This window comes from Gallus gallus, chromosome 5 (assembly GCF_016699485.2).
Source record: "Gallus gallus isolate bGalGal1 chromosome 5, bGalGal1.mat.broiler.GRCg7b, whole genome shotgun sequence".
In the NCBI taxonomy this organism is placed as follows: domain Eukaryota; kingdom Metazoa; phylum Chordata; class Aves; order Galliformes; family Phasianidae; genus Gallus; species Gallus gallus.
In genome coordinates this window covers 39,082,162-39,107,646 of record NC_052536.1, presented here as the reverse complement: position 1 = coordinate 39,107,646, position 25,485 = coordinate 39,082,162, and the positions used below count along the sequence as shown (strand labels likewise).

Below are 25,485 nucleotides of genomic sequence, written 5' to 3'. Positions count from 1 at the left end.
ATGTGAGAAAGTACACAAGCAGTGAGAACGAGAACATGTGTACGAGTGATTAGGAGAATAAAAAATGTACATCCAAGAATACAAATGACGAGAATAAGGGGGCAGTGGGGCAGAAGAACCCATCTGCAGAACAAAGATGCACCGCTCCATGGGGCCCACAGCATGGTCCTGGCTTTGCTGTGCTGCCTCTCTCTGCCTGGGCTCCTATCTGTAACACAGTTCTCCTCTGCACACCTTGGAGATGGTACTGCTGTTGTGTGAGACAACCCTTGCTCATAGCATAACACAAATAATAAAATGCTTGCGTATTGGTAGAGCATAGCAAGGACAAACCATCCCAGTTCAAGCACCCTCCGCTACCACAGACACCAACAGCTTCAGGTTGTGGTGGGGAAAACCTGTGACACTGAACATTCGGTGCTTGTTCTGCCAGATGCTCAGAGGTGACAGGAGTCCCTGGACACCCTGGACTGGAGCAGGAAAGGTGCACATTCAGCCCTGCAGATTATGGTGTACAGAGCCGTTTTCCCCTAAGGCATGCCAAGCCACACTTGCCATTTGGCCACTTTGATTCCTATTACTGTCACTTGAGATGCACACAGACTGCAAGGGATCTTAGTAGAACAAGGCGACCAATGACAGCAGTCCCAAGGGCTAAAAATACACTGAAATTACTCAAGCTGCACCTTTCTGAAAAGTTCCACAAAACCTAATTGTCCACTGGTAGAAAAGAAGCAAACTGAAAGAAGAAATCATTCCAGGCCCGAGTTGGGCTTAGCAAATACTGTACACAAAGTGAAGAAGAAAAAGCTTCGATTCTCTCATCATCCCACCACAGCCCTAGCAGCACTGCTGCTTGGCTCTCATTTCCATTTCACATAATGATAAACCAGGTGATGCTGCCTGAGCATGAGGGGGAAAAAAAAATAAGATTTTCCCTAGCCTCAGTGGCCAGTAGAGTAAGGTACTCTAGTTCAATTAACTCCTGTAGCTAGAGCTGGGGAAACTGCATCCTTGCAACAATGAGAAAGCAATATGGAGAGGGAGGCTTGGAGTTCTCTGTGGTAAAATACTTCCTGTGGGAAGAATTCCCCAAATAAGCAATGCAATTCTTTTAAATGAATTATTTGCACACCGTGGGGAACAAAAGCCTTAAGACCTAAATAAAATCATACATTTACATTTGGCCAGAAACATCCTCACTTTTTTTTTTTAAACCTAATATAAAATAAGAGCAATAAAACCCTTTGTTAGCAGAAATGAACATCAGGTGGTTTTCAGCAGGACTAGCAAATGGAGTAAACTATGCCAGGACCAAGAAAATGACTGAGCTAGATTTGTATGCCTGCACACATATGTATAAGAGAAAAACTGTATATAATGCAGTGTTTAATGCCATCTTATTAGTAATACAACCAACTATTTTAAAGCCATTTTCATTCAGAGAACATCCCTTTAACTGACCACCACAGCTTTATCTCAGAAGAGGAATGTTTTATGGCAGTGAAAGTCACAAAGTCCTCCTTTCATCACAGACCTTGCAATCCAGACCCTGTGATGTCCAGTATAGAGATTTGTTCTGAACACTCCGAGGAGGCCAGATGAGGTTTCCACCCTTTGTAACTGCCTACCACCACTCCTCAAAGAGCAGCCCTTCAGCTCACTGAAGGTAACACTTACCTGGAATGTGATTGACATCTGTCGAGGTATTTTCATGGCAAGCAGAAGGGAGAAAAGGAGAAGAGAGAGAAGAGAGAAAAGCCATTAGAGATTCACACAGCAACTCAGCATCCTTGCATGGAAATCAATTTCATGCAAAACCAGAAGTAATTAGGTTTGTTAGAAGGCCACCCATCTGCAGCCAAGCACCCAGCCATGCAAGGGAGAAGGTTTTGACTCCCTCTCCACTGTGCATGTAAAAGTGAATCCACCATCATATCTGTCCGGAGAGAGTTCCTGGAATCAGATAGATCCAAGCCACATCAGTTCCTGTAAGAACATAGGTTAAAATATTCCAGTTTTCACACACAAATGCAAAAGGAAGAAACAAAACCTACCTGCCTGCAGTAGGTTTCCAGTGCACATAAATTCAAGCAAGTTTTCAGAACAAAAGGAAAATAACCTGCTCCCCTTTTATGAGGGGCCACGTGAATTTATGACCAGGTGCAAGACACTCAGTCCCAAAGTCCTGAAGAGAGCCCATTCCTTTTCATTCCTCCTGCCCATCATTCTCAAAAAATCCCATCCTTCATTGCAGACAGCTGTAGTGGTAGGGGAAGAGCATCATGGATTGGCACATCCCATGTGTTGTCTTTTCAGAGGATGTGGAATTCAGACCAAACGGCATTCAATACTTTCTCATTTGTTACACAGGACCACTTTTTGGACTCAGTCACATAAATCCCAGAATAAATTAGTCTTTCAAAATACACATGAGCAAGGCTATGTAAGTGAGGATAATCATCACAAAAAAGGTGCATCTTTGAATGTAGAACCTGTTTTTATGCAGAGCCCATCAACCCCAAGGAGTGTGCTTTAAAAGAAATGCCTCTTACATCTTTTTTTAGCATCCCATGTTATGTCTTTCTCTGAATAGCCACACCTACAACCCCATGGGGGAAGAACCTCTGAAATGTCAGATCAACACCTTCCTTCCAAGGCAGTCCTCCAAAGAAAAACATGAACTTGCTTGAAGAAACAGTGGGGCCAAGTCCCTATGTAGCATTCTTCCTTGGAGGCCTGAACCTTGCCCAGGAGCTGCACTGTTGCAGGCACCATCCTTCAGAAAGGCTTCAAAGCAATACATTAACCCCCCAGGTTCCTACAGATCCCAGAACATTTATGCCACAAGTCCAGGAGCATGACATGCTGGGTGCTTTGGCTACACACCAAGGTCTAAGAATGTATTCTCCTTCCCTGAATATCCCCTTCAACTTCCTGTCCTAACCAGCAACGTTCCTATGAAACCACTTTCACTTGTTGTCCCAAGACACTTGCATTTTGGGGGTGATTGAGTGATTCCTGTGCATGTTGCTTTTTGTTTATCACTTCGTAATGATTCCAGATTCATTTGACGAAGAGTCCCTGAGGCACACCACACATACATCAAACCATCCTTCACTAAAGAAGTAATAACCCAAATAAAACAATGCACAAACAGAGCAGGGACTGCCGCACCACCTCATTTAATTTCCATAGCATGTACTAAATATATATCAGATCTGATGAGTGGTTTTTGTTGCCTCTCCTTTTTTAACACATAACAGTATCTAGGATCTGGTGTCATGGCACATGAACCCAGACAGAAACCTAGTACTGAGCGTTTGCCTGAAAGTAATTATTTTTTGGCAGGAAAAAAAAACAAGCATCAGGCAACAGCACACGCACTAAGGATGGAAGGCAAAATAAGGTGAGAGCAAAAAGGAGTAGACTTCTGACCACCGTTGCAGAATGCAAACATGATGTCAAAGAAACAATTCCACTGGAGGACTTGAACAGAGGTGTTTTTGGGGAAAAAAAAAAATCAGAGTTGCCAGAGACGATGATCACATATTTCTGAAGTAAAAGATGAAAGAGGGAACAGTGTAAGACACCACAATTGTTACTGATAACCCAGCAGCTGTTCCAATGCCTGCTCCAAACAAGTACGAGGCTCCAGACCCACATGCGCTCTCAGACAGCACCACCACAGCCAGGCTGCCTCAGGGCCCAGGGAACAGCAGACAGCGCCAGCAGGGCCTGTGCTCCAGGAAGAAACCAAAGTCTGCTTGGGGGATAAAGAGGATCACCAGAGAGAAAGGGCAAAAAAAAGAAAGCAAATCAAGGGTGAGGAAGGGATAAGCACATTAAGCAAATAAGAGAAGAAGCAGTGGGCTGTAACTGATATACTGCTTTAACTAATACTTATTTAACTGTGTGTGAATTAAACAGGTCATGAAGTTGTTAAAAAGGGAAACAATTAAGTGTTAAGAGCTACATGAGCATCTTCAAAACATACTTTTTCAATGCCAATTAACCCAGCAGCCAACAAGGGGATTTCCCTTTACCCATATGCTTAATGCAGATGTCTCTAAGAACAGAGATCTCTGAACCTGATTGGTTTTACACTTAGCTTTCTTTTTCCTCTATCTTCTTGGGAAGTCTCCACACAACACAATTTATAAGTACGCTAATTGCATCAGAAAAGTCACTGTTTGCATTTGTGACACTTTTGCAGTATTTACCTACTTGGCAGCCAAAGTCATTAGAGCTACTTCTTTCCTACACTAAATACAAAGGGAGTTTCCTGTATTGCAGACACCCCCCCATGTGGTATCTGCTAGCAAATGCTGCTTTTCAAATGGTGAAATTATTTTTTATTTTAAAACACATGAGAAAGCACTGCTTTCTTTGGTAAGACCAACACTCACATAGCCAGTCAGCCCTCACAAAAGACCCTACAATAAATATCATAATGGCATGCAGTTAGAATTGCCATCCCTGTCCTCCCAGGGAACCCCATAATATCTCTGTGGTGCAGGGTTCTGCTCAGTGTTGGAGCACAATTAAAAATGTGGTTGCATATATCTACAAAAGAAACCCTTAAGCAGAAACCTCTGATGATATGCTCATACAGGGCTGGTGTCTCCCCAGTTGGAAGAAATCCTTAAGAATAGAGAGCAAATACTCACAGAGGAACCATAGCTGGGGAGATTATTTGACTCTCCTTGAGTCTGTGTCATCTGAGGCAGGGTTTGCTTTATCCTATAACGAAGAGTCAATTTATTGTGTCTTTGTAAAGGGCTGCACCTTAGCTGGGTTGTAAGAGGGATCAGCAGAGTTCTGCCTTTGTCTGGTGCAGTCCCAGCCATCTGGGTGGGGTGGAAGTGGAAGGAGGAGGATGGAAGTGATCAGGAACAAAGCTAACGTTACAGATCAGATCACTACAGCACCTCTAACAGAAACATCTGAGGTATTTTTTATTCTAACATTTTTTAACAAGAAGTTTAGTAATAATGGAAAAAATGTCATGAGAGCACTCTTTTCTTTCTACCTGGAAAACAGGCAGCACAGATTTCTGGCACACACTGGCCCTATCAATACACATCACCATGACTTGAACAAACGTGTCGAACTGTTGGGAACCACTGTTGGTGCAAAACTGTGCAGATTCCTTGTCTTGTCCTTCAGGAAACAGTGGTTCAAAGCCAGCTGAGGACATTACTATGTTATAAATCCACAGTGTATGAAAAACTGTACAAAATAGATTGCTTTGGTAAAAGCAGTCTCAGTAATGAGACCAATCCTGAGAACCAAGAATCATCTGTGTAGTGTCTGTGCTCACACAGGGAACAGGCATCTTGTACACTATTTATGGCTAACTACATTGAAGTCTTGCCTCCATTAAGTTTATAACAGAGCTAGCATTTACTGTGGTAGTGTGATTTCATTCAATATATTTACTTAACATCTTTTGCCTTACCATGCTATCTTCTCACTGATTCCAATGGAATTGTGACAGATAGATGAGACTAATTCTATTTATTCCACTGAACATTCGTGATACTGTGACAAATCCAAGACCACTTGAGCCTATGATGTCAGTCACTGAGCTGCATGCTGGGATCACAAAGAACTTCACAGTACTAGCAGGTGTAGCCCTTATTGTCTCACTCCAGAACAATAGAACCCTGTAATTTGTGTTAATGGAGTGTTGAACACTTCTGATTTTATTCAGCAGAGACACGTGGTGACACATGCACAAACAAGTTCATTACTATCAATTACTTCTCTCTGTATCCTTTGTCCTATGGGATCTCTTAGGCTACAGCCTCTTGAGAATAGTACTCACTGATATGTTTCATAGAATTGCATACATTTGTGGTACCGTCCAAAGAGCAAATACTTGGGATCCCATAACACTTATTAGCTGTGAATATAGGGATCATTCATCCAGTACTGAAATGCAGCCAGCCCTGAAGTGAAAGACGCAGATGTTTAACAGCTTATACAAACGCCAACAGTTTAGTATGTCAGAGTTAGAACAATAAGAACTACTCAAAAAGGCAGATTGAAACCTTACTCTAACTTGACTGATTCTATTAAAAGTATAGAGCTATTCTGAAACACTTCAGATTTTAATGAGGTGAAGGGATTGAATTTAAAATCTTACCTGAATGAATAACATCGATTTGATGCTTCCCATTCTCCACACTCAGCCTGGTTCCACCACTATGAATTTCAGGGGCACTCCACGGGGCCAGATGACTGGCATGCCCCTGAATATGTCACCCCCCTAAAGCACACTAGGTGTAAACAGATTCTGTATTTAATAAAGAAAAATGGTTACTTTACTGCAAAGGGCCAAACTTTCTCCTCTTAGGCAATCAAGATTCTCAGGCAGAGTGTAGCTAGCTGAGAAGACATTTGCAAACAACAAGGGGCTTGCTACAATTGCCTGGCCACTTAGAGTGCTTTCAAAACAATATGGTGTAGAAGGATTAAGTATGCCTGCCACTCAAAAAGCAGTGCATGGTTACTTTGCTCCAGTAAGAGTGAACAACAAAACTAAAACCAACATAGAGAAATGCATTCATAATAATCTCTCTAATTAACTCCGGATCATTACTATTCTTAGATAAAGCTGCTCACTGATTTCACAGCTTTCAGTGAAAGTACCATCCTCTCCCACACATCCCAACAAATATGTTCATATACATTCTTCAGAGTCCTGACTACATCGACAGGGAAAAACTCTATTGTTCTGTAGCCTTCTACTAGCAAAAGAAATCAACTGGAAATTAATTACTTGATGCTCTCCAAGCAATCTGTTAATCTTCACTTAAACTGCCTAGATATGTTGTCTGATCACTCCAGGATGAAGTTTCTAGTGTTTCATCCTAGAGGCCTGAACACTAGAGAAAAAAGATGTATTTTTCCCTATTTAACACAGCACCTCCATATACCTCTGTTCAGCCAGCTGTGTCTGCAGTCGTGTATAGCACACAACTAAAACTTCTGAAGGGCAGAAGCAAGTAGAATAAAACAACATGCACTCCAGATTCACTATAGATCAAATGAGAAGAAGCTTCTAACTTTCATGTTAGAAAATGCGGTAGCGATAAGATAGTAGCCCTGGAATGTTATGGTTATGGGGAGTTAGCCACCAGCACTGGAGACTATTAAGAGAAGATCTGACTGGTATTGTTCATTCATTTTCCAGGTACACCTGATCTTGTCTTGAAAAGACTTGGCCACTGGGACCTTTCCCAGTCTCATTTCCTATGACTTCATTACACTCATTCAAAATGCACTCCCTGGGCAGCTCCATCAGTACCAGCTGCCAAGCACCAGGACTAAGAGCTTCAGTAATGGAACAGGACAGAGATCACAGCAAGACCAAACTTCTGACAGCAGCCAGGCACAGGGACTCGGGGAAGTGTCAAAGAAACAGAGAAAATTCACAAAAACCTTATTTGCAGCTTCTAGCAATGAGAGACTTGTAGAGATGGCATCAAATACTTAATAGTTTTTGATGGACTCCACTCTCTCCTTGAATTTGCCTAGTCTCTTCCAAAAGTAGAATTGATATGGTGTGAAACTATTCCCATTTGTTCACCTGCAGCTGGATATATCAGCTAGGGCATCGCCTGCCTGTCGCTTTATAAAAAATTATGGGTAATCATTCTATATTCAGAATGGTATCGCAGCATGCCTGATTACTACCTCATGTCCTGTTTTAGTCAATTCTTTCTTAATCAAAGAGTTTTGTCCCATCAGGACCTTCTGCGTATAGCTGCCATTCTGTGCCTACAGCAAAAGGCATCTACATTACCTACAGGAGGACCAGTTTTCAGTTTTACTCTGGGGTCAATCAGTGATACAGGGCAGCATATACATCCAGTAGATTTTAGCACAGACTTAAATTCATCAGAAGCCTGTCCCATCCTGAGGGGCATACAGTACTACTCAATACAGCCAAAAGCTCAGTGAGAACCAGGTTATATTTCTTGTCAGCCTGGGTTTCTGACAAGTTTAGAAATAAGAAATAAAGACTGTGTTCAAACAAATCAGCCTAAGAACACTTCACTTCTCTCAAGACCCTCATTCCTCACTAGGGCCTGGGGCAAATCTACCTCTGCCTTCCCTTTTTGCTCACCAGTATTGCTCACACAGCCCTATAAAGCAGTACTCTGACCTAAAATCCACTTTCTGATACCAAGAAAAGCTATACCTCTTGTGAAGAAGGAATAGAAACAAATCATGTCATAGAAAAATATGACTACTCCGACAGTGTGTGCCCAAGAAGAGCACAGGCAGTACACAATCTTCCACAGACTATAATTTGTCATCATTCAATGTTCTATGCAAACAGCAAAAGCCACCATATGGTTCATCATGTTACAAACTACAAGTGCCAAAGCCTTTTCCACTTAAGTGTCATTCAGAAAAAAAGAGAGGACTAAATGACTTTCCTGCCTTTAACTATGATGTCTGGAATCACTATTTATAAGCCATTCATATATTATGAGCAGTCACAGGGTTACTTAAAAAGGTTTTTTTTTGTTGTTGCCTTTTTTTTCTTCTTCATTTTCATAGGTCATCTCCAGTGGTAAAAAGAGGAAGATGATTTCTCTTTCCCTCCCAGTGAGCTCTAACTTAGATGAAATGAGAATACACGACCTTCTAAAATTAGACATAAAACTTACACTTATACCTGTTCTATCACACTTCTGAAACATTATCCAGACATCTCTGTACCTCCTACCCTCATTCAGACTTCCCTTCAAGGCAGAAGGGCCTTAGGCTTCATAAAGCCTTTCAAAAATTACTTGCAAGACATAGACATTCTTATAGACAGCTGCTTCCTCATGTTCTAATTACAGCTGAAACTAGATTCTCATTATAAGCCTAATTTTCTCTCCAGTCTTGACTTTAACACATATTAAATCAACCAACGTGACACTTTCGTGGCCACAGCACATCACAAAATGATACACTCTCATAATCTGGAGGTGACTCACACAGCAGACCTTAGGAACCAGGAGGCAGTTTCTCTCCTATGACCTTCCTATTTTAATTGATTGGGGTGGTGCAACGAAACAGAAAAGCACAGCAATAACAGCAGAGTAGCAAGGTCCTAAATTGTAGCAAGTAAGGAGTTGCTCAAATGCAATAGCCACAGGTACAAAAACAAAGGAAAGAAGTTGCTTACCTTTGGAAGGCCTCCCATAAGCAGGGATCTCCAGCAAAATACCTTTGCCTCCCCTGCCAGCCCTTAAATGAGGTCTGGGAAGGGGTAGATCCTGACTCCACCTCCACCAGTCACTCAGGTGCATTACTTGCACCTGAGCTCCCCTGGATTGGCCCTGCCTTCCCACCAGGTGCTCAATCACAGTTTCAAGCCGTAACTTAGCATTTCCAGGTGGAAAGAAGGGATGTGAACCAGATGGATCTCCCTACATTAAATGTTCTCCTTACAAGCAAAGCCTTCTCTTGATTCATCAAAATAGCTACCCCTTCTCAGATCCAGCAAAGCAGTAATATTAGAAGGTTACTGGGACATAAAGATGACAGGGAGCCTGCTGCTGATGATGAACAACAGTGCACTTCCTATGCTGAACAGCATAAACAAACATTTTTTTGTTTTTAGCAGTTAGACTGAAGTGTACCAACCCAAGAAGCTAAAACTGGCTTCACTGCAAGCACTCCGCAAGCTTTTCAAAGCACTCCAATTGGGCCCACAGTGTTTCACCACTGTCTGTATCACTTGCAAGACTGACACAGAGACTGGAAACTGGGACATTATCCACTGTATGCCACAGAAAGAGGGCACCTTCTCTCCTGCTGAGCAAGAACCTGCTCACATGCTGAGTATTTTCAGCTTTGTTTTGTTCTCAGACCATCACCATGACAGCTATCAAAGGCATTTACTACCCCCAAATCCAGCACAATTTGTGCTCTCTCCATCCCTCTCTAATCATCTGAAAAATGATGGAAAGGAATGAACTTTGGGCATATTCTCTGTGACACACACAGCTCTGAGGACATTCAATAAATAGCAACACAAAAACAAAACACAGTCATTAACACAGGGAGATTTGGAAAGAAAAAAAAAGTTATAAGTAAGCACAGAAAGGGCTTATTAAGCCTATGAAGTGGCCCAGGCTATAATCTATTTGCTGTACCCAGTCTTAGAATTAATAAAACAAATCCCTCGATAAGTCTGACAGAGTTATTAAAGGACTGATATTCCCCCTCAGAGCAATCTGACACAGCAGAGCTGGAGTCACAGAAGGCTGTGCTTGGCTGAGTCAGCCAAGGGTAGAAGACTGGAAAGAAGGAAAACCCACCCAACTCTTACTGTCAGCACTGCTTGTCCCTGTCCAGCCTGCTCTGGAAAGGGTCAGTGGCTGTGAAACAAGGAGGAAAATTGCAAGGAAGAAAACTCCATATCCCCACTTCTGCTGCCAACCTAACCTTGCATGAGGCAGGAAGAGATGTTGCTCTACTGGTGAGTCTGTGTGATCTTCTCCCTGCTCACAGTGAGCTGAGGTGCCAAGCCACAGTGGAGAGGACATCCTATACCACTGCCCTTGGCTGCTACTGCCTGAGCCCTGACCTTGTGCAGCCTTTGAGGGCAAGAACCACTCCTTTGCCCAGTTGCACCTCGCATTTAATTGTGCCGTGTGCCAGCACTCCTCCTTTGAGGCATCACAGCATCCCAGGATATAAGTGATATAGTATATTCATCTGTGAGGCAAATGGGTGCCCTATAGAAAAAGAGACTTGGCATTTTCCACATTAAAAGGGACCTCCTGCAGACTCCACCGAGTATCCCAGATATCATATCTTCAAAGTCATTTATATGTCTTTACTGGAAGATCTAAGTGTATGTATTACGCCACAGAATCCAGCCCACACTGGAAATAAAACTCACCCTTGCTTTCTCAGTATTGATTACAGCTAATATTGAATCAAATCTAGACTTGTTACAAGATTCAGTGCTGGGAGCTTTGCAGAAGACACTGAATTCAAGGAATTGGTGATCTTGACAAGGCCACACCACTCTGTTGGGCCTTGTGCTTAGGGCTCAAAAAGTCCACGTGTTAGCTTATCTGCTGTAAGGGAACCTGCTGGAGTGTCCCATGTTGGTCTGTGAATGATACAACAGAGATACAGTCCCAACCTACCAGGAGGTTAGGAGTGTAGCAAACAAAATAGAAGATACCACAGCATGGGAGTGAGAAGGAAAATCCAACTGTGGTCAATCTGATGCCACATGAAAGCAGGGTTCGCTGCATTTCTAAGATGCAAGATTTATGTGTTATCTATATTCCTCTTTTAATTCCATCTTAATAAAATCAGTATTTTATTACTCTATTTGTTGTCAGGCCTTTCTTCCTAAGTCCAGAAAAATCCCTGCATCTTTTCTCTCTCCCCCATACACCCACCCACTCCCCAGTGCAGAACAGTTCTAAGGGAAAAACTCCTCAGAAAGCCTGTCATGGTGCTATGCAGCCACCTTAGCTACTTAGCCTCTGGGTTTGGTATAAGTAAGTATCAACTAATTATTGATGCATTCATTCCAATTCTAATTAGGATGGAATTTCACTGTGCCTGTAAAGTGAGAACTCTATTTATTACACATAAAAATATATAGTGCGTGCTCCTCCAATAATCACCCTAAATACTGCATGAGTAATCAGAAGAAATACATCTTCTTTTCCTCTCCCTCCTACACCTACATATCATTTTTAGAGTAAATGTTAGTGGGTTTTATTTTTCATGTTATTGCTGTATTTGCTGCCACAATATATATATTTAAATTAAATAGGAGTCATCAAGAGGTTCCATTGGAAGCATTTGCTTTGTTTATTGTTGAAATTTGCTGCTTAGAAAAGAGTAACTGCTGACTTAAGTAAATGTGAAACATAATGATGGGAAACAGCTGCATTCTGCATCTTTCAAAACGCTAAATTTTAGTGTACAAATGTCTAAATGTAGACCTCCAGCGTTCAGCGGGATCCGTGCAGATGCAGACCCAAGTGCATAATCACAGGTCAGGGCAGGACCTCACACCCACTGAATTCAGCAGATGTCTCTCCTCACTGAATGGACTAGGATCAGGCCCCTACAATTACTATTACAATCACTTGCATGAAGAAACGCTCCCTCTCTCTCTCTCTTAAATATACAGTACAAAATACTTGTGATTATTCTTAACATAATACACATAAGCTCATACTCAGAACAGAGAACAGCTAGAAACGATGTGGGGGAAAGAGCCTGGCACCTTTTTGGTTTTGAAAAAATATTTTAGAATTTCTACTCTTTCTTAAATTTGTGAAAAGGAGGAGTGTATGCAATAGATAGATCCCATGCTCATTTTTTTCAGATCTGTTATATAAAAGACACTGCCGAGCGATACGAAGCTTTTCACTTCCATGCCACTAATTCAAATCTACTGTATGTCAATAGAGATGGAAAGTTATTCTTAGCTAGCAGTCCTTCCGTGGCCTAAGTGAAAGGAGATGAGAGGAGTCCTCAATTCATATCCTGACTGATTTCTACATCCAGAAAAGCCACCATCATAATTATTGGCTTCCAGCAGTGCATAAACATGTTAGCACTGCACAAACTGAGAAAGCAGAGGCTCAAACCAAGGAGACTGCCAAACACACTGCCAGACACTGACACTAATTGATATCTCACCAGGGTCTTAAGTACAGAAAGAAAGAAGAAAGAATAGTGTGTTCTAAGTGCAGTATTTCTGCAGCTGAGCTGTGCCATAACATCAGAGCAGAAGCAGAAAACTTCCACCATGTGCTTGTTGCATGCCTAAAGGCTAGTTCCTTTCCCACAGAAACTGTTATTCCTCACCAGCTGGGGATCCAGCTCTAAGTCTTCATACACCAAAAGCATGGAAAAATAAGGTTTTATGACCAGCAGTATATACCAGGCTGTCCCAGGGTGTTTGTATCTCCACATGTGAGATGAGGACATGGAAAGCCACAGCCCTTTTCTTATTCCCCAAACAATTCAAGACCCGTACCAGAGCAAGAACCAAGGAAGACTGTTCAACCTATTGTGATTAGATCTTACAGAGATTCATTCACTGCAAGGTGAGTGATCAATCCCATAATAAAGACTTAATAAAAACTTTCTTCACTAGGGAGATATAGATCTGAAACAAAATAATAACCTTTTAAGAAGCAAAGACACAATTTATCTTTGGATTTCAATGAGAGTTGTTAGAACTATTGCTGAGGGATTTGGAAGAGGAACTGGAAGGGATGTACTTTCTTTTGTATGAACTCTCATTACTAATAGGTAACTTATCTGCTCTCTCTTCAAGAACAAGTGTAGATTTCAGTTGAAGTGGAAATGACTGAATATCAGCACCCCTGGAGGACAGTATGAGAAAAACATTTCAAATACATCAAAGAAAACTGAAGTGCAGTTTACCCGAAGTGGCACATGGCCTAGCTGCCTCGTCAAGGATGTAATGATTAACAAGAGTAGAAAATTTCATATTGCCATCTCACAACATGTTGCAGAAACAAGCACTAGCAACTGCTTCTGAGACCACAGAACCACAATATTAGAAAGTTGTTGAGGTTGGAAGAGACTTCTCAAGATCATTTAGTTTGATCCATCCAGGTCAGGTTCAGGACATTGACCGGTCACGTCTGGAATATCTCAAGGATGGAGACCCCACAACAGTTAGTGAAGTGCTTGGATGAACGAAACAGCCCAGCTAATTAATGAAAGCTGGTTATAATCTCTAAGCAGTCCAGAAAGGTGTATGATGAGCTAGATATAACCATAAAGAGACAGGGAGATGGTACCAGAGATGTACTCCTTTTTCTTCCACGAGCAATGCAAGTTTAAAAAGAAAAAAAAGCACAGAAAACAGTTTGCAGAGAATCCCAAGGACATGGTAGGAATGAAATTCCTGTTATGGAGTTTCAGTATCATCTGTTTGCAGTGGAAGGCTGCATGATATAGCTAGCCTTGAGGGGCTCAAGATGAGTCCTTGTACCATAAGGCATACATGGGAAAAAAAAACATTCAAATATGGTAGTTTACTGCTGCTTCAAAGCAAACATTAGAAAGCACACTGTGAGACTTCAGGTGAAAGTCAAATCTGTAGTGAAAAAAAAAAAAAAGTATAATGGAAATCCTGAAGAACTCTGTGAATTTTGAACTTAGAATACAAAATTGGATGTACCTGTGTAAGTATGTGATATATTGATATTATTGCAAGGTGTACCCCAACAATTTTATATTAATCCAGCATTCACATGACCAGCATGTAGAAGCCATCTTCTTACCACGTTCATAAAGCCTAAAGCACTCCTATTTAAAAATTGCACTGTGTAGAGTAACTCATCCTAGGTGAGAACTTGCTGTTTTTTGTAACAATCTCTTGAATGTCTAAGAAGCAAACTGATGGTTTTATTCAGTTGCTTACCTCCCATCTGTCACACTCAGCAGCTACTCAACAACATTATCTGCAGATAAGGCTGGGGGACAGCTGAGTATCTACACTGGTGATTTGGTACAAGTCAACAAGGAAAAACACAGCCTTGTACCACCTAATCTGGAATATTAGCTAGCATATACAGGGAAGTAGTAGAAAGTTATGGGGCAGTAACACAAAAACTACACAGATGCAAAATAAAGCCAATAAATATTTGGCAACTTGTGCACAGGCAGTATATGGAACAGCAGCTGGGGCACATGGTATTTTCCGCTGTGGTAAATAAGTCTGTCATGGAAGATCTGTATTAACAAAACATATAGAATAACATTTATAAAGGCTTTTTCAGCAGCCACCAGTTGCTAGATATCAAAAGTCTGCTGAGGCAGCTTGCCAGCTTGGAAACATAGAGTAACGGGGTCATTCTGTCTTGATAATGCTATATCCAGAGCCCGACGATTCCCCAGTGGGAGAACATCAAATACATCTCTTACATATTGCTTGTTAGTTGTGCCACAATATTATTCTGTGAAACAAGCAGAAAATCTATTCAAACAAGCCTGACAACTTTCTACTCAAGGGCTTTAAGGTAACTTCACCTCCTTCTGAGAGCATATTACTCATCATTCCAGATATTTCAAAGTGGATATCCACACCTTACAGTGATATTGCCCTGGAATGGTCATGACCACTTTACTGCAGGGAGGATAATAAGGAGCACCCTTTTTCTCCTGGACTATCTGAATAAAGGTGAGGTGGAAATGGGATCCTCTTGCTTTTATGGTGCTTAAACAGAAAATATTAACCTCAAATGACTGAAGGCTAGAGGTGAAGCCTAACAAATACCAGCGGTTCTGCACACCAGTGTTTTAGGCACCAATTGCTTCTCACCAGTACAATACAGTTCAATCCTCACTTCTCAATGTCTAGAGAAAACTATCAAAGAGGAGAAGGATATTGTCTTTCAGTCATTATATCCATAAACTTAAATTGATATGAGTAGAAGCCCAGTTGCAGTAGCTTCTGTCCACTGAGGGAAGTAGAATCTGCTTCTCCACATACTAAGTGCTTGATGAACCCCTCTGCAATGACATGAAGAGCCTAAAAAAAAACAGGACTTGTCTTAGGAACATTGAGGGCAATGGTATCACATAAAGGAATGTCCTAGAATCCTGGTGATGGTAGGAAAGAACTGCAAGCTAGTCTTGAGCTTGGAGATGTCAGTGGCAAAGGTTCGCTTTCATAGAACCATAGAATGGGTTGGGGTAGAATGGAATTTAAAGATCATCTAGTTCCAAACCCCCAGCCATGGGCAGGGTTGACAACCATTTTACTATCCTGAACTTCAGATAGAAAACGGCTTGTATGCATCCACTACATTTCTTCAACCTAGAAGAGGGCAACAACCTCCTTTATTATTTGGTATAACATAGCATGAGCAAAAGCTGCTTATTCACTCCCACATAATCTCTTGTATGACTCTCTAAGGAATCAACACCCACTTCTATTTGGGGCAAGCTTTCTTATGAGTGACACCCTGAAAAAGAACAGGAAAAGGATATAAAAGATTAAACTGGACAGAGAGCTACAGCCATACCATGATTTACAAAATAGGACGAGACAGTCTCCAAAGATTTATTCACTGAACTCTGAAAGTGCTCCTAATCATTACTACAGATTTACAGGTGCAAAATGTGAGTGGGCTGTATTATTAGGGAAGTGGAAGAGTGTTATTCTCCAATATCTCACTAAAATTCTTGGCATGATACCTAGGTTGCTAAGAGAGTAAAATCTATTGATCTGAGTATTCACTGCAATTCGATGGCAGAATGCAAAACCCTAGAAAGCAGCAGTTGGGCCTTCTGGTATTTCAGAACATTAAGTCTTGTTCTCTACTGCAGCTATAAAGTCCTGTCTTGTACTACAGCTGTAGTCTCAAAAGTGAAAATATTCAGGCTTGGTAAGAACCTCTCTGAATACCTAATATCTTTGGTTGGGTCATTTGACATCCTCTAAGCTACATTAGATGTCTTGATCTCCAGACCCTCTGAAACTCTTACGGACAATTTCTGAGCACTTAGCAACACCCTGATATACCCTAGTCTTCACAAAGATGACAAGGATGTAGTTGCTCATTTGGTAGCCAGCATTAGTCCTGCTTTGTCGCTATAACTTACTCGTCCCAATTTTTCCCCATACCAATTTTCCTTAATCTCAAATGCAGGGCTGACTTGTTTCTTACAGACTCCAGATCACTCAGCAGTGCACTGTCTCATGAAATACAGATTATGATTGGTTTGCTAGATACTGGTTAACTTTGGGGCATTCATGAGAAGGTCTGAGGCATGACCGTGGTGATGACCTTCAAAATACAGGACCTGGCACAAGTGTTAACGATGATTAAGATAGCCATGGTCTTGCTGCCTCTGCAAACAATTAATATCAGCTCTAGCAGCCTTCTGCTTGCTATGTTTCCCATGCCAGTCTATGCTTTCCTCTCTGCTGTAGTCAGTTCTACATGAAGGTGTAGAGTCCTACAGACACCTATTTGCCAGAAGGTGTCTGGAGCTTGTCTCCAATAGGGCCTTCAAGGACTGTTCCAGCAGATGGAGCTTTTACCTCATGTCTTGCAATTTAAACATTCTTGTACAGAATGACAGTAAGGCATCTGTCTCTTTATGAAGTTTCCCAATACAGTAGAGATGCCTGTTCTGTCCATTCCTTACAATAATTAAACTCAGAAAACAAAGATCACCTAAACCTGACTGGCTGTGAATCAAAGAGGGGTCTGTATGATTCAGATTAAGCAGACAGGAGCAACTCACAGCAAAAAGTCTAGGAGGTAACAAAGATAGATGAAGCCTTTTTCAGAAATGACTTTAGCTTGAATGCATTAGACATATACCAGCTTCCAGTTCCCTGTCATAAGGCCCAGGGGGAAATAAACGAGGGCCACAGCACTTTGAAGCCATCCCAGGAAAGGAAAAGGAGACTTAGAGCTCTTACAACTCCTCTAATTTCACGTATTGAATGTGTGGACCATAGGATCCATAGTGACATTTGAAGACATGGAAGGCTAACTCTGAGAGCGGAAGAATAAGAAAATAAAAAGACTGTTGTGGAAAAAAAAAAAAAAAGAGAGAGAGAGAGAGCCTATATGGCTTCCATTTTCTTACACCTGGCAAGGTTCTTGGGACACTTCTGATGATTGCTAGGAAGGTGTGAAGAATGTCTCTTGTCTAGTATGAAGCAGCCAATTCCAGCATGGAACTCCAACATCAAAAGGTGGGAGACTTTGAGCTCCACCAGTAGCTAATCAGGGAAGAGATCCTTAAGTGATAGAGATGCTTTCACTTAGATAATGACAAATAATAGGACGTAAATGTGAAAGTCAAGCTTTATTTTTCCAGAGGTGCCTTGGAGGCTGACAAGTTTTCCATGCGTGGGCATTTCCCACGTAAAGCACACAGAAATTGGGCTTTCCTTTGAAGACTCACCTTCCTTTTCTCCTGTTGCAGAGACTGCTCCCTCCCCGGCCTCCTGTAACTTTGTCTTACAGACTGCTTTGCCTCCCAGTGTAAGTATACGAAAGCTGGCCTGGCCAGTCACAACCAGGAGACTCTTCCCCTGCCAGCCGTGATCATCCTGACAGTTCTGCTTTCTCCTCACATCATCTGTCATTTCTCTCTCTCCACCTTCCCTTCCTGAAATCATCCTCCCTCAACAACCACATTAGGGTTGGGGTCAGAGGAAGTAGGAGCAGTGTCAAAGCCAGATCACTCTCTGCTTCCATCCTGCTCCCAACACAGTGATGAACCTGCAAAAGCCAGAGTTAAGTCAGGATGGAATGATTAAGCTTGGGTGAAAGCAGTGAAGAGCAGCAGAGCTGTAAGCATCTACAAAAATCAATTTATGATACTTCTGCTTTGGAGAAGAAACAGCCAGAGTATCAGTGTCTAGTTGTGGTTTGGCTCACAAAAGACTGCCAGAAAGATTTAAGGAAAAGATCCATATAATCACAAATCTGGGGATCACTCTTCAAATACCTGTAATGGAGTTAATTGCTCTAGCAATATATCTCCATCTGGACTGGACACTCTTTTGTTGTGAGTAATTTGAGTTTCACTTTGACAGCACTATCAACAAATGTCACTCCTGATCTTGGCATTACCTGTTAGTTTACATCTACTTCCTTTTGGCCTAGTTCTGCTGATGAATTTTATTACAGGCCAGAAGGAATTACAGTGATGTGCTTCTTCAGAGAATAAGCCAGTAACTTTCTGTTGTGCATTATACTAAAACAGTCCATAAGTAATGTTTACAGCTTCTGTAGTGAATTAGTTAACCTTGAGCAAAGGAGTCATACTCATGGTGCTGTTTAACGTCTTTAGCAATGTCACAGACAGTGGGATCACGTGCACCCTCAGCAAGTTTGCAGATGATGCTAATCTGAGCAGTACAGTTGATACAACAGAAGGAAGGGATGCCATCCAGAGGGACCTGGACAAGCTTGAAAAGTGGGCTTGTGAACCTAATGAGGTTCAATAAGGCCAGGTGCAAGGTGCTGAATTTGGGTCACGGCAATCCCAGGCATGAGTACAGAATGGGAGAACAACTCATTGAGAGCAGCCCTGCAGGGAAGAACTTGGGGTTGTAGTGGATGAGAAGATTGACATGAGCCAGCAATGTGCACTTTCAGACCAGAAGGCCAGCTGCATCCTGAGCTCTATGAAAAGATGGGTGGCCAGCAGAGCAAGGAGGGCAATGTCCAACCAGTGCAACACACTAACAAGGGGTAGGAAACAAGATGGTTTCATGTAGCAATTATGTGATAACAGACACAAAAGGTAGAATTTGATGGATATGGACAATCCATTCCATCAGATAAGAGGAAAAAAGCAATTAAAAAAAAAAATTCAATCCATTGACATTTTACAAGAATTCCTAAAATACAAAACCCAATTTTTAGCTTCATATTCAATGTAAGCCACAGTATTTTGTGGCTTTTCTAATACACTTGGATGAAACTAGATAAACTACTATATTGTTTAATACTTAGGTTTTAGTATTCTGGATTCCAATCCCACCTCAGGCAGCTTCTGACACGATACCCTTCAATAATTCACAGTCTGTTTGCCTCTCAGTTTTGCCATCAGTAAAATGGAGATAACATGCATTTTGCTGTGTGGTAGAGTGATGTGAAGGCTGACTGATTTATCAGTAGTTGTGAGATGCTTAGGAATACTCTGATGAAATGTGCCACATGTATGCACAATTTATTATTAACCTGACAGCATTTTAGCTCTTTTATTTTCCTGCCTTGCACACAATTCAAGTGCAGGATGCCCGAAGCAGATTTGAATGGATGCCATGTGGCATTTTGATTGTAGCTGGTACTATCATTTAATTCTGAAATTCACAATCTTAGCACCAAATTAAAGCAGGATTTTTGCAACTAATTTTCCTTCTTCCCTCGGTTTTTAAATATATATATGTATAAGTTTGGTATGAGTTCATTAAAATCACTAAAGGCAAGGAAAGAATCTCAAACAAAAAAATGTTCTTTAGGCCAAACCTCTAGAGGTGAAAAAAAGAAATAAATGTTATATGAAGGTTAAATGATCAAAATTACTCTTTAGAAGCCCAAGTCGGTCTCAAAGCTCCAAGGTGCCTGGGTCACTTTTTGAACTGAGACTTAAAAGTAGCATTTTGAAAAATAAGACCAACAAATCTAAAGAGATTTTGGTTTAGCTCTCATTTAAGCACATCTTCCATCAGTATGAATTAAGGCTTTTCTTGACTTAGTGTATGAGATTAATTTTGAGAAGAATACAATTCAAATGTTCAGATGTGCAAAAAATAACTTTGTACAGTGATCTGTACATTCCATGTATTCTCACAGCACAGCTCATTAATGACACTGCATCTGCAAGTTCAAGTAGTTCAGGTACCCGCACTCTACAGCACAGTCAGACCTTCACAAGGAGAAAATAACTAGGTATGTGTACACCTAGAAAATAAAACAAATGTAATGTACATTTTGTTTCATTCCCAGGCCTGAAAATTGTCAGCTTTCCACCACATTTTGTCACCTTATCAAGAAGAAACATAAGCAATTTCATCTCCAGAAGAAAACCAGAGAAAACTGTTACAAATGCCCCAAAATAGTGGAATATAGATTCATAGATTTTTAAGGCCAGAGGGAGCACTAAATAGACCTACAATAAAGCAGTGACCTCCACTGTAAGTGGTAGCGGTGCTATAATTAAACACCATTGACAAATGAGGTCTGAAATCACAGCCAATTGTTCTCCCCAGACAGAGGATCTGAACAGTTTGGTTTAGCTATCTTTTGCCTCAGGCAAACTGGGAGTCTCCACACTGGCAGTGGCAATGACAGGGAAAACATCCCAGAGCACAGGAGTGGCTGTCATGCCATACTAGTGCAGTTCCCAAGTGATCTTCAAAGGCAGCATCTTGCTCATCCAGCCCAAATCTCAGCTCCAGTTGGCTGCATTTCAAATAACGTTTCTTGCACAGAGAGATATTTGTTATGTTCTTAGCTGGAAATGCCCATCGTCCAGTCCTCAGGCTCAGCTACACTGCAAACTGCTTGGGTTCAATTTAACACACTAAAAAGCTAAAGACCAAACTGCTGACAATCTCTGCTTCCCAGATCAGCAGTTGTAGCTCTTGTTTAATATATGCAGCCTTGCTGCCTTCACCTGTCACTGCTGAGAGACTACACTATTCAGCTATAATAGGACATCAGAGACATCAAATAGGGAATAACCCAGCCAAGTCCTGTCCACCCTAGATCATTCCTCAGGCCCTTCCCTTAGTGGAGCTCTTGACAAACAGTAATACCTACAGATCTGTCACTTCAAATGAACTTAAATGATAACAGTGCTTCACATCACTCTTCCCTCCTGGGAGGTTTCAAAGGGTATCGATGTGACTCATCATCCTACCTGTGCTTCAGGCTCCCCTGGCTAAGAGCTAGAAATATGTTCTCCTCTCTCTAGTCGAGTCAAACCTAAGTTGGGTTCCATTCTTCTGCCTCCACTTTTGGGCCTGACAGTTCCCACAGCTGTATCAGAATGGGTTTCAGTTCATGGGTTTTCATTAGAGTTTTTCAGTCAGTGTGAGAGCACATCTTCCAATGCAAAAATTCTTCAGATATTTACTGATAAAGAACGGCTCATCAGCAGTATGTTCATATTAGGGATAATAATGCCAGTAAGCTACAATATATGTACAACTGATATAGATTACTTTCTCTGCTATCATCAAAATTAGTGCTTTTTCTAAATATCTTGATTTTAATGAAATCATTATTGCTTTTGAGGAACACAGTTCCAAGCTTTCTTATTCTGATATCTTATCTGGTCAAAACGTTCCTTCATGTTACTTATTTATTTATTTTATGCCACAGGACAAGGGCGGTCAAAAAACTGACTGCCTTACAGATACATGTTAACGTATGATGTGAAGCAGAGATAAAATGTACAGGTATACATGTTCAATATTTGTTTAAGCCCAGCAGGTCTTTCAGTTTGTTGATGTGTTAATTGTTGCGGTTGAGGCACAGCTGAGCATTTCAGTTGAAGTAACAAAAGAAAACAGAATTTAGGAAAAGACAACTAAGCCAGGAATCTAAATTAAAATTAAGCTTCAACATCCTAATGTTTGGGGCTTTTTGTTGATTTTTCATTTAAGAAATAATAAAAAAAAAAACACAGATCTCCAACAGCAGTGCCCAGTAGAGGAACAGGAAGGATTTTGCCATTTTCTGCAACATCCAAAATTTTCTTGGAAAACTTTATTTCTTCTACTACTCAATAATAAACCTACAGCCATACTCCTATCATCGTAAGACAACCTCCCATGCTGCCATGATCACACAGCCACCAGTGCCTGAGCCAGCAAATTTTAAGCTACGTATGCCTGCATTAGTTGTGCCTCATCTTTGATCGTGAATACACTCTAGCTCTGGTCATCCACAAGCAAGTAAGAAGGTGACTGCTTCAGGATGACAATACATCCAATCCATATCTCTTTTTATGTTCATTGGTCTCCTCTTATTTTCCTTAGATGTCAAAGCTATCTGAATAACAAGAACCCACACAGATCACCAGCTCCACCAGAGGTCTGGCAGGAATCACGCCAGGCAGTCCATTTGCACAGCATTCCCTCTCCTACAGTCCAAGTCCCAGGGCAATTCACAAAGGAGCCACAGAGGGGAGGGCAAAAGACTGAAAACACATAAATTGTGTCTAGTTTCCCAGCGTTTTCTTTCAACTCATCCTAAACAAGTAATTTAATTGCTCGGTTTTTTCTCCACAAGTCTCATCTCTTCTTTGTTGTTTTGTTTTGTTTTTAAGAGCAATTTATTAAATAATGATACCATAGACTTCTTCCATCTATAAAACAAACATATATATATATATATACACATACCTTTGGGGAATAAAAGTAATATATTTTCAGCTACATAGAGAAAAGAGCTTAAGGAATTTAGCTGCAAACTCCACTGAGCTATGAAATTCACAGAACACAACACAGCTGCTCTGATCTCTGCTAGCCATCTCTGCCACAGCTAGGGCTTCTGAGAAGCCTCAGCAGATAAACCTGCATTTAGCTCCACACATTTCTTCTATGCTACCTCAAGGAGAAAGGTAAAGAGAGAAACTCTGGCCCTGAAAGCCAACCTAGCAGGATGGAAGCATCAGGAAAGACCAGACGTGTGCAGAGGTTGACACACCAGAGGTTTGGAAAACTCAGAGAACAACATTTTCCTCAAGTACTGAGGCAACAAACTGAGAAGAAATGAAAATCCACCCAAGAGACTACGCAGTCCAAGAAAAGTTTCTGAGTAAGCAGCAGCCAAGCAAGAAGCAAGCTCTGGGGCACGCCAGCAGCATTACAAATTGAAGCCAGATTTTAACCTATAACTCAAATTTCTACATCTGCAAATGAATCATCTTCTGTTCTGATGCAGGTCTGTCAAGTGCTCAGAGCCAAACCCAGTCCATTATATTCACTCAGGTTACTTTACTGGCTGAATTCCATTCTTTACACCTGAAGAATAAAATCCTGATAACAAAACATCCCTTCTCTCCTTTACCCACATAGCAGACTGCAGACCAGCTACAAATAAGCATCTTGGCTACATTGAACAAGCAGGTTCAGTCATGTTGGCCAGAGATTACAGGAAAAGAAACATAGCAAGATACCTGCTTTTTCAGTGCCTTAGAAATACAGAACGTTTGCCAGCTTTGGGCTAAGTAGGCAGAGGTGGGTTACTGCACAAGGAAAAGCATCTCATCGGCACCGGGGGTTCACAACAGAGGGCATTTGGAGGAAGTCAGTGGAGCAGTGGGACAGATACAAAAAAAATCCAAAAGCTCTCCTCCCACTGTTCCTATCAGCACCCTGCAGTGCAGCACCTGCTCTGTGCCACCCAGCGGGCTGCACTGCTGCTGGCACTCTGGCTCCTTCAGCACAGCTGCAGCCCAGGCTGGGATGGCTCCATGTGCACCCAGCATGACACTGCATAAAGCTGCAGGAAAATGAAAATCTCTGTGAAAAAGGAAGATGAGGAGCACTCCTCAAACGTGGCCACTCAACAGGGAAAAGCTACTTTAATTTCTAACTGTGAGCCAAGTGAGAAAACTGATGATCAAACCAGGTCACCATTCTCAGTGCTCATCATTTATCATCATTTAACTGTCCTGCTACAGTATTCATATGGCTTTATCTTTCTCATAGAGAATCATATTGGGTTCTTAATTCTTGAATTAGGAAGCCCCATTGGCTATGTATTTCAGATATAGAAAATGAATCATAGAGGGTAACCTGGTACATATCCCCTGTGAAGTACACTGAGGTGATTCCAGCCTGATTCCTTTACTGTGTCAGCAAATCATCCCAGAGATGCAGGACTCCCATGCCAGAAGCTGGAAATTAGTCTCAGGTGCTCAGGTAATGCTTTAATGACCAGACCATCCCTTCTTGCCAAATATAAAAGTTCTATTGCCCCAATCTACTTTCTTTACACATTAAACCTTGGTCTCCTCTCAGGATAACGGGGTATGCAAGTGCATAAACTAGCCAGCTGAAACAGCACTACTAGAAATGCCATCAGCAACGCAGAATGGAAAATCAGTGTTCTCAGCTCCCAAACCCACTGCAGAACAAATACATTCCAGTACAATATGGTTCTGCTTTGAGAAGTCTGTGGCACCCTTACGCTTCCCTCCCTCAGCCTGTGGGCTGTTTTGCACCCAGCTGCCAGCTCCTGGACACATTCACAGGTGGAGCAAAGGGGATCGCTTTGCTCTGCAGGGCAGGTTAGCAATAACGGTGAGCTTGTCTGCAATGAAGGACTGCGGGAGAGAAACACACATACACCCCAAAATTACATTGCTGTCCCTGGACAGCAATAACATGGCAGTTGCCGTGTTTTCTAGAGATGGAAGAAAGAAGCTTTACTATTCAGGGAGTTCAAAGTGGGTCAGCAAAGGAGCAAGAGGTGAAGTGAGATCAGAAGCTGGCCTGAGACAGGCGGCCACTCTACTGTTCTGTCACTTGGATTACCAACCACCTCCTCCCAGGCCGGGTAGCTCAGTGCTGAGGCTGACGTGGTGACATCCATCTTCTCAGATCCGTGCCAGTCTGTTGGATGGATGTTCTCCTCCTGTGCTTCCTCCCCTGTAGCTTTCTCACGCAGTTTCCAGCATCTCAAGGTATTCAGGAGAGTTATCTCTTCCAGTTTTCCACCAGAACTTAATAAAAATTACCCTATGGCAAATGACCTGCACGTGTCCATCCTGGAGTGGAGATGAAAGACAGACTACAGCACGTGTTGTCATGCTCGGGGCTGTATTCACTGCCGACTGACCTTCATGACAGGCTGCCTAGCTCAGCAGAAGCCTGGACAGTAATAATAAGACACATCTTTTTCTCCTTTTTTTTTCTTTTCTTTTTTTTTTTTTTCAGGGCTAAAATAAAGGAAAAAA

General features: G+C 41.7%; 1 protein-coding gene across 38 annotated transcripts in view; it reads right to left on the bottom strand.

Annotated features, from left to right (window-relative positions):
• NRXN3 (neurexin 3) overlaps positions 1-25,485 on the bottom strand; it is a 941,045-nt gene that overhangs the window by 862,976 nt on the left and 52,584 nt on the right. For 37 of the 38 annotated variants that reach the window (XM_015287412.4, XM_040701017.2, XM_040701020.2 and 34 more), the window contains exon 3: positions 1,681-1,698. The exons of the other annotated variant lie outside the window; for it this stretch is intronic. In XM_015287412.4, the coding sequence (XP_015142898.2) occupies positions 1,681-1,698 (18 nt within the window). The remainder of the gene's footprint in view (positions 1-1,680; positions 1,699-25,485) is intronic. 38 annotated transcript variants of the gene reach the window in all.